The 10,684-nt window shown below is 37.6% G+C and overlaps 1 protein-coding gene across 1 annotated transcript; it reads right to left on the reverse strand.

The window, feature by feature from the left end:
• Positions 1 to 302: 302 nt before the first annotated feature.
• LOC135157887 (uncharacterized) lies at positions 303 to 2,952 on the reverse strand. Its single transcript, XM_064115016.1, has one exon. It carries the CDS (start codon positions 2,867 to 2,869, stop codon positions 1,892 to 1,894), a length of 978 nt encoding a protein of 325 aa, XP_063971086.1. The 5' UTR covers positions 2,870 to 2,952; the 3' UTR covers positions 303 to 1,891.
• Between the last annotated feature and the right edge of the window lie 7,732 nt (positions 2,953 to 10,684).

Raw genomic sequence — 10,684 nt, forward strand, 5'->3', positions numbered from 1 at the left:
CTAAAAACAGTTTACCCAATAACTAACATGCATGTTTGCTAGGCGAAATGATACCTAATATTGTGTAAAATTTCCCCAAATGTTTCGTTGAAATTTACCCATAAAACGTGCATTTTGCCGCAATATGGGACAAAACCTCACCCAACAAACATGTATGTTCCTTTTTTACACATTATTGGGTAAATTTCTACTCAATATTTTTTAGACTGTAGGGCCCTATTATTTTACCCCAACGAAAACAATTTCTAATCACATAACAAAATCACAACAAATGTAAATCAGTATTATTTGTTTTTATATGAAATTTAATGACATCAGATAGAACATAATATCATTCTATCATTATTGAAATATAAGAATATCAAACCATTGAAAAATATATAATGAAATGTTTGGCAAGCATGCAAAGAAATAAGTATTAAAAATGGCACATGTTGTAGAGTAAATCGTAAAAGAAAAGTACACATTTGTCATTTACTCGAAAAATTACTTTAAAAAATAAGTCAAATTTGGTGATACTATAAAGCAAAATAAAACGAATCATTCATGAATAAAGCAAACAAAATGCTTCCAGAGATTCAAGTTCTGTATTTCCCTTGACTTTTCGCTTGATCTGGTGCAGTATGGAATGACAGTATTTGCAGAATGCACATGGACACAATAGCTATATTGAAACTCAGAACAAATTGGATGAGAATATAATTAATAACTTCATAGACATGAGAACGTCCCAAACAAAAGAAATACTCAGCTTTTAACAGTTCGAAAAGCTGGCATAATTTATCTCCTTAATTTCTAATTGAATATTTAGCACTTTAATGACTAAGTTAAAATTTCTGATTAGGGAGCACTTCATCCAGTCCCCCTGCCAGTCGTTTCGTCTTTTTGTCATGGAATCGATTCGTCGACATACGGTTTGTCTTCAACTCGACCTATCGTAATCGTCAACATCAAGTCATCTTAAGGAGATGTGGTATCCCACCCTCTCGTCTTCTTCCAATCGACTTGGCGAGATACAGCATCTTGGAATCTTGTCTTCTTGTTTTCATCAAATCGACTTAAGAAGACGAGATACATTGTCATCTCATACTTAATTCATCATCAAATCGACTTGAGGGGATACGACATTTTATCATCTATTTTTTTATGGAGTTACGTCATCTCGTGTACTAATACTTATAAAGACAACTTGAGAAGGTTCATCATCTAGTCATTTTGTTTATTCTCGTTCCCATGATGTCGACTTGAGTAGGAGTAGAAACCACATCTTATATTCTTGTCATTTAGTCATCACCAAGTTGACACGGGGAGATGGGAAATTTTGTTATTTTATTTATTCAAGTCTAATTGATGAAATACGGCATCTGAGATACCGTATCTTGCATTCTGTAATCGACAACATGAGATACGGAATCTTATTATTGTGTATGTTCTCAACACCTTTAGGTTTCTAACTTCTCGTCCCGCCTAATCAACCCGACACCTATCATAATGTGTACTCAAGTTTTTATTATGCCGCTTATTTCTGGCTCTGAATTATCTCACAATCTCGGTGCACATGTGCATGTTAGGCTTCTGTGTGAATAATGACTGACCGGGTTGATGAAGAGAACACAGTTGAAGACAATAATGAAGAATTACAACTACATCTCTACGAAAAACACTTTGTGTTCGGTGAGAACAAAAGACACATCACTGTTGGGTAAACAATTCCCAAAGATATGTCATCTGGGTAAAACTTCTGAAATGGGAACTTCTATAGGAGCGCCATGAGCACCTAACAAGGTGGACATATGCGCTATACGAATCCTATATTATTTATTATTTAAAAAAACCCCAATATTTTGGAGAAGAAACCTTACTAAACATTTTGGACGGAATTGTCCATCATTCACCTTAAACATTGACCAGGAGTATATTCAAAGACGTCATTTTGTGTGTTAAAACGAACTAGTCTTGATCCATCGGGTGTATTCCTCGCCGGACTCTCTCCTCCCCAAACCTGACCATTTATTTCACCATTGTTAGCGTGTACCTCTGTGTATGCACTCATTGCCAGATTCGCCACCTTTTCAGCCGTGTTCGCATGGCCCGACCGCATTCTTTTAGAACCGAATGCAGTCGGTTTGGTCCGAGACCGCATCTTCGCTCTACGGAGTGGGGCCAGATCTTTAAAAGTACCCGATTCAACGGTTTGTAAAGGGTATTCTCCCAAACGATTGTTTATTTTCTCGGTTTCCTTAATGCCCCCGGAGGTTGACGACACTTCGGAATCAACAGGTGCTCTGCTTTCCTCCGGTATGGTACTCGCTCTGCTCGAGAAAAACACTGGTCCACCATGTTTTGCCCTGCGCGTAAGCCTGCTCTCGGTGTGCGGTCTGTCTTGCAGTAACGCGCGGTGCGAATCGCGCGTTCTGTAGTGCGACAGTTCGGAATGCGATCTCGTCAGTCCATGCGTGAAACTCGACGTCTGTACCACGTCTCTACAATCATCCCTTTTAGTCAGTGCTAGTCGAGGCAAAGTTGCGTAAGGATTCTTTGGCAATTGTAAGTTCAACATTTTGATGTTCCTCGTCTCTTTCCCAGTGATCGTGGGAAAGGAAGATTGGAAATTTCCGGTCAGTTGCTGTACTGCAACTGGACTCATCAAATCGAATTTCGTGATATCTTTGAGACACAACGCCGGCCGAACAGGAATATTGCCATCTTTCCTCTTATCATCGGTTCTCAGAGACGTAAAATCCCCACTCTTGCTCATACTTCCTCCCCTTGATGTCCCAAGCGATCGAATAGAACCTGTCGTCGATGGCATTGTTGGTCGTCTAGGAGAGGGAATTGGAATAAACATGAGTTTAGTGTTGTTCGACATGCTGATTTATATCTTTCCATTTGAGATGAGAATAAATTCCACTTTTCAATCAGAATGCCTATACAGTATTGTTCTGAAGTGATGCACGTAGTCCTTTAACTCTTTGAAGGTGGCTGCTTACAATCAGATCTCAGACTATACGTCACATTGTCAACAGATGGCGCTCTATCCCTAACCCACACATCCTTTGGGCTCAAAGTGATTCTTTGGGCTCAAAGGTGTTGTCGTCGAGTTTCAGGACTGTGGGAGAAGCAGAAAAAAGATAAACAAGGATAAGGTTTGTAAAACGATAAAATCATCGATATTCGAATATGATCTTTAGCATATAAAGCGATAAGATTTGTGGAACAACCTGAGACTAAATCAAAGAAACAGCCGGTGGTTGAAACTTAAACGATTCAACGTAAAGCGAAATCATCCTACTGGCAAACGTTATGAAACAAATCTTACCATGAACGTCAACGACAGAAGAAAAAAAATAATCATGGTATAATAAATGATTAATATTGTATACTAGTACTAGTTATCAGGCATTCCCATTAACATAATACAATCAAGAAACTAACAATCAACGACGAATGTACAGAGTTACTTTAGGCCCAAATGTTCCAAAGTTAAGGGGAAATTTTATCACGTGTGTAATGTCAGAGCTTTTGCAAGGCATAGACCTAAAGCAACCTATAAAACACACATTGTAATGAGAAGGAACGCCCAAACTAAATCATTCTGCCGAGACAGGTCGATTTTACTAGACCCCCATAACATAACGTTCTTAAACACATAGCCGACACCTATTATACCTTTAAAATCTATACAATGAATAATACAAAAGGATGGCTTCGTTACGGTAAAGGGTGTAATAAAATACATCGGGTGCGGAGACACTTATTATATACCCCCTTTCCAGGGATCAATCTTTATCTAGTTCTTTGATGCTTCCTTGTAAATCGATATATGCTATCGATTTCATATCTAGTTTTTGATGAATTCAACCTGTTATATCCAGTCGATCCATTTATACTTTCATGGCTTGCCATATTGTCTGTGGTCTGTTGAAATTACACCATTTTAAGAAGGGTTTACTTTAGAAACAGTTATATCAGCAGTGACGAAGTCAGAGGAAATTGATGTACCGAATCAAATTGGTATACTTGCATGATTGTGGTGAAAGAACTGCTGTTTAACATTTTGAAAGTGTTTGATACTTTTTAAAATTGTAAAAAGCGATAAACAAAAGTTGCTAGTGAGACAGGTTTAAACAACATGCCTAAATTGTAAAGCTGCATGTTTACAGTGTGGTCATTACAAAATGGCCAGTATGCTCAGAAAGTTGTATTTATCAGAAGATCCATTTGTAAGATTCCACAACCCTCTACAAGATTAATATTCTAAAAGCTTTGACTTTGATTTGATTTTTACAAGTTAATAAACGAAAAATATTATTAAAATGACAAACATAAATACAAAGTTAAAATTGTCCTATGTAGGAAGATTGCCATGTCAACTAAGAGTTAATCCCATCGTGGAGCTATATCACAGAAAATAAATCTATTCTGAATCGATTAATTGTTTTATCTTCCAAGCTATTAAAATAAATCTTTACTGCAAGTCATGTACTTTGTTAAATTTGTTTCCAATGTGTGTGTGTGAGGGGGGGGGGGGACTTTACTACCCCCCACGCGCACCCATCCATCTACCTACTCTAACCTTGCCTCAGTATTGTGGTTTGCTTTGCCTCTACGGCAGATTTTGAATTGTTAAAAAGGAATTTAATTAGGCGTCTTGATCATGGTCAGATTTCGACCGCAGTGAGACAAATACCCTTCACTGTATAGATCTGTGATTTTATTAACAAAATATATACTGTTGCCAATCATGACGTATCTGGTTCTCCTTTCATCTCCTTTTTTAATACTTCTAATCATTATTATCCTACACTTTCTCCTCACTCTCCTCCTACTTCTTCTCCTTCTTCTTCTTCTTCTTCTTCTCCATCTCCTTCTTCTTCTTCTCCTTCTTCTCTTTCTTCTTCTTTTTCTTTTTCTTCTTCTTCTCATTCTTTTTCTCCTTTTTTTCTACTTCTTTTTTTCCTGCTTCTTCTTCTACTGCTTCATAACTATTACTAAAACTACTTCGACTATTACTTCTCCTACCTCCACTACTAAAACTACTAACTGCTGCTGCTACTATTTTTACTATGATTTGGTCAGTTGATAATATTTAGGAGAAATCCATACGAATTTATATTCTGATAACACACGTATTGTGAATGGCTGACTATGGGTTGCTTTTGTAATGACAAATATAAAGATGAATGCATAAGTCTTAAAATGTATTATTTAAGAGCGTGCCCAAATGTGTCATTACCAACAACTCAAGTTAATTTTGCCACGCTGATATGCATACGCAACGCAAATGATACATTAAAAAAAAAATGATGCACTTTATATCAGAAGAAAGATATATATATATCTTAACGGAATCAAATCAGGACAGAATACTTATTCTCAGTGGATTGGCGATAAACTTACTTGATCTATGCATGTGGGCAAAGATCGACATCGGCTCACCATCTTTTGTTATGTGCTCAACAAAGATTCGACCCAATGGTCCTGCTGGTTTTGTCGCACAACAAATCCAACTTAATTCTCTCTGTCAAGCTTGGAGCAGGAAACCTTTCCAGATCTTAATCTGTTCTTTATCTATTTCAAAGACGACGAAAGACCTACAGCAGACATACCCGTATTTTTATGGTCAATATTTACAACGGACCGATAACAATTGTGTGACTGCAAAGTATCTATTTCTGATTTCAGTTGAACAGACTAATTTCTTCCCCCCAAAAAATGTCAAAACTAACTTATAAAATGTTCTTCATCATGTGTTTTTTAAAGCTATGAAGTGATTATGATATATTTGTGATTTCTTGCAATGTCAAAGTTACTGTCTAAAAGAAGGGTATGGTTAATATTTCGCTGCATGGTCATTTTCTTCAACAACTTACCAGAATTTACTCCTTAGTTGCCCACAATAATTCCGGTGCATGACGTACCATTTTCATCTTTCTTTGATTCCGCATTGATTGTCAATTTGTCACTCATAATTCTGCTGATGAAACGTCTCTTCTTATACCGTATACGTTAAGTCAAGTAGACTTTTATATCAGGTTGGATAGAATTGTTCCATCGATGAGACAAGAAAGATAATGTGCTCAGTAAGCCAACTGATAAATTTGCCTGATCAGGTCCTGGAAAGTGGAAACCAAACAGAAATAGGCCTACGATAAAGCATTTCCTAGTGGTACTAGACGTAATCGCTTCAAGCTAAATGTTTAAAAAATAATTTCCAAAGAAACATTTAAAAGATGACATCAGTTCGAAATGTTGTTGACTTCCTCATGCATGTCATGGCAATATTAGTTGGTGCGTGAACTCCATTCGTCATGAAGTTTATTCGTCAATCTGATCTACGACTCTATAATGAAGACATGTTACAAGTCCATCTTCTGGTCCTAGGCCTAAAGTAGCAAGGTGCGATCCACTGGGACCTCCGTCCGATCCCCGTACAATCAAGACTGTTCTGTTGACAAAAGAGACCCAAACATGCCAGACCTCACGGGTCTCGTTACCTCGTTACGGTTCGTGAAGATGAAGAACAATACAAACTTGTTTCTTCTCCTCAACAGCCCCGGGAACATCCTTAAGTCCGTACTATTTGCTCTGAGACTAATGAAAAGACGAGTATTAGCTCAGGTAAAACAATTTATATTTGCCTGTGTGCCTGGGCATCTTCGTTATCTGCAGTAGAAAATTATTCTGCAAACACCACTTTAAATAAAAGACTTTCGCCCATCCTACTTTTCGCATGTGTAGCATTTGAATGCCTAATATCGTTTTCTCTTTCAACAGTCGTTTGCACGGTGTTGTTTTGTTAACCATGATTGTGGATGGTACCCACACGTGCGTTGAAATATTGAATTTTGTAGTTTGGCGGTGGGTAATGAGACTACGGGCCGTTATATGTATGTTTTATGTTAAAGATAGTTACATGGGGGAAATGGAGTAACCTTGAATGAAGGGGATTTGACTGACAGAGTGGTTTTATCGGTTAGCGCCTTTGTATCGATATTATTGATCGGTAAAGTGTGAGCAATCCGTCTGTATTTATTATGCCGTCTTTTGTTTCCACCCCCACCACCACCACTACCACCACCTCTACCATCAAAACCTTTGCCATTTTACGAGTCTCTTTTTAGGACTTTCTTTCTAGGGTTGCCCCTAAAAATATTTTTAAAACGCACACTTCCACCCAAATGAGGTGGGTTTGTTAGCTTAATCTTAGAACTGTCTCTTTCTCACTCAGATTCTAACCAAATCCCCCTCGTCCCATTTCACCCCCTCTCTCTCCATTTATCTATCCTTGTTCTAGCCACCTCTTTTGACTTAATGAAAAACATGAAGAAGGGTAAGAGAGATCAGGGCCGTGTAGCTATGTCATATCCCAATAATTCATTTAAGGAAAAAATACCCTGCATTTAGGTGGTCAATGTTACCCCTATAATCCAATTAACAAATATAATCATATCGTCACATTTAGGTTGTCTTGCGCCCCCCCCCCAATGAAAACATCCCGGCACCGCCCCTGGCTCCAACCTTTTTCCAAAAGCTCACATCGCTTGAAAGATTCCTCAGGTGACCCATGTTTACAAACAAGGATACATTTGAACACTCGTGTCAAAAGGTTTCAATTCAAGGTGTTCTTAAGTACACAGTTGGATTAAATTCCTACTATTCTGATCGGATAAGGATTAATTTTATTTGGCCAGGTGAAAACTAAGGTACATAGTAACAGAAAAGGTGCTCCCTCTACAATCACATGTGTCCTGTGGCGTGCCAAATAAAAACATATCGATATAAAGAGGGCGACTGAAAAGTTTCGAGCTAAAAAAATAGAAATGATGAAGAAATGATAACCGAATTTGGGCCATTAAATCTTTCATATTGCTAATCATACCCACCAAATTTCTTGGTCATAGAAATATCTAGTCCTATTTTATAGTTTCCGAAATTTTTGTATCTGGTGTCTTATAAAAAATGAACCCGAGTATCATCGAACTGTCAAATTTGGTTTGATTTATTTATTTAATTACTCATTTATTTGTTTGTTTTTTTATTTTATACTGCAGGGTAGGCCTGTTCAGTTATGCAAAACTGCTTTCCAAAGGCGCCCTGCGGTTTAACAAATAACTCAACATCATAGTAATTCAATGTATGTAACATATATAATTAAGTAAAAACAATACATTACATACATATACAGTGCGTCCCATAATAAACGAAACCGAGATTTAGCGATGATTTATCATAACTTAATCACAGATACAATAGACAAGTGACCTACCAATGTAAAGCTTAGAATCTCCTCTTTCATCTGATGTTACTTAAATTATTCCCCATTCACGCATGAGTGAGCAAAAACAATTTGAAGAAAAGATCTGCTCTTTTATTTGATACCTTAATCACAAAAAATGGTCAAGAAGTAAAAAAGTTATGTTCCCTCGAAACAATGCTTGTATTTCCATAATTTCATTAAATAAACGTGTTTTCACCGGTTTCCCACAGAAGCTATCGTATGGTTAACAAAAGATGTAATGCATGGCTGATCGTCAACAAAACGGAGTGTCAAGTGAGTTTGAACGCTAGCCTGTAGAACCTCTTAATTTTATGAAATTATTGAAATTCAAGCCTTATTTCAAATAACCAGAACTTTGTTATTTCTAGACCATTTTCTGTAATTGAGGTCTCAAATTAAAGAGCAGATATTGAACTTTTTAAAAATGTGGTTTTCTTTTTGATACCCAGATACAGCCCGCCAAATGACTTGTTGGTATCCCCTCTTCAAATTGTTTTTGCTCACCCATGCGTGAATGAAAAATAATCTAAGTAATTTCAGATGAAAGAGGAGACTCTAAGCTTTACAATGGTAGGTCATTTGTCTATTGTATTTGTGATTAAGTTATGATAAATCATCGATAAATCTCGGTTTCGTTTTTTGTGGGACGCACTGTATAGTAGAATTTAACAGTTATCATGAAATCATTACATTTACATCAAGTTATTCATTGTAATTACATTTATGACAGCCAGAATTGTAATGATTTACAGTGTTTTTTTAATGCATGGAGGGATGTGCATCATTGTATATCACAAGGGAGAGAATTAAATACGACGGCAGCAACATATTCAAAAGACTTTCTTTTATAATCCGTCCTTGGACAGGATATTTGAATTGATGATTGGACCAAATGGGTATTGGACCAAATGGTTGTTAGACGAAATGTTGATGGGTGGCATGGCATTAGACTAAATGAAAGAAGACTATTTGGTGTGGCGTTCTGAGATAAGGTGGTCCTTTTCAGGACCAACACTTGCCCAAGAAAGATACATGGTGTACCGTGAAACCTACTACACTATTCTTTTTACGTGTTTTTGTCTGACGCGGCCAGTGTTAGAACACCCGACCTCCCGGATGTGAGACGGACGCTCTACTATCATGACTATCTGAGCCAACACACCTCAGGTTTGAAGTTGTGAAGAGAGTTACAGTTAACGGTGCTTTGGAGAGGGGGAGTTCCAAAGTCACCTTGCATCTGGGAAGAGGTTCTTCTGGTAAACATGTGTTCTGGCAAAGGGAACGAATATCTTCTGAGAATGACCTCTAGATATATCAATGCAAGAATGTGGATAGGTGGATGTCAATGAACATCACTCGGTCATATCCAACTATCACTCGGTCATATCCGGCTATCTCTCGGTCATATCCGGCTATCACCCCACCACACCCGGCTATCACTCGGCCATATCCGGTAAGGCCTAGGAGAACCGTTGAACTTGTTCTTGGTACCCGACTATCCGAAATATCATTGTCCCATAAACCACTGGCAATGATATTTTGAAGAAAAATAAAAGCCGGGAGGGGGGGACTTTATAGTGAGGGCTATGTTACCAAAACACATCTCCAATAAGCAGGGGCGGAAATCTCTCCAAAAAAGGTAGGGGGGACACAGGGGCGGATCCAGCCTTCGCCAATAGGGGGGGGGGGGCGGAAATTTGTTTCAGCCATATTTTCCCCGATCGACAGCTCGAAGATGATTTGTGTTTGTTTCTTTGAAGGGGTAGTCCTCATTAGTTACTTCTTAGCTTTATTCTTATAAATTCATATATAATATCATAATCCTTATTTATATGATGCGAGCGGGAAGCGCGAGCAAATTTTTTGGAAATTCTATGTATTTTTCCCAAAATTTGAACATTCTGGGCAATGTTTGTTATCCTGAAAAAAATGTGTATGCAACTGAATAATTACTACGAACGCAAAGCGCGAGTAGAAATGAACTGATGGAAAAGATACCTGTTAAAGACTGCGTGCAGTTAGCATTGATTTAACAATCAAATAATGCGAGCGCGAAGCGCGAGCTGATTTTTGTTGTTGACATTTTCACCTAAAGAATGGAAATTCTAAGCACTTTTTGTAACTCTGAAAGCAGAATATGTATATAAGTAGACAATTGATGCGAGCGCGAAGCGCGACTGGAAAATTTCGAGATTTAGTCCTATAATATTTACTGAACGAGACACTCTATTCATGTTTTGTAAATCATGCGAGCGCAAAGCGCGAGCAGAAAATTTTTATATATACTAAAAAGGACTGCTTGCACTTAGCCATGAAGGCGTTACATATTTAAACAATCAAAAAATGCGAGCGCGAAGCGCGAGCTGAAAATTTTTAAAAATTTCTAAAGAAAGAATGGAAAAT

Source organism: Lytechinus pictus, unplaced genomic scaffold, assembly GCF_037042905.1.
Source record: "Lytechinus pictus isolate F3 Inbred unplaced genomic scaffold, Lp3.0 scaffold_20, whole genome shotgun sequence".
Classification (NCBI taxonomy): Eukaryota; Metazoa; Echinodermata; class Echinoidea; order Temnopleuroida; family Toxopneustidae; genus Lytechinus; species Lytechinus pictus.

Excerpts from the sequence above, each read along its gene's own strand:
- LOC135157887 (XM_064115016.1), bottom strand. The coding sequence starts at position 2,869 with ATGTCGAACAACACTAAACTCATGTTTATTCCAATTCCCTCTCCTAGA.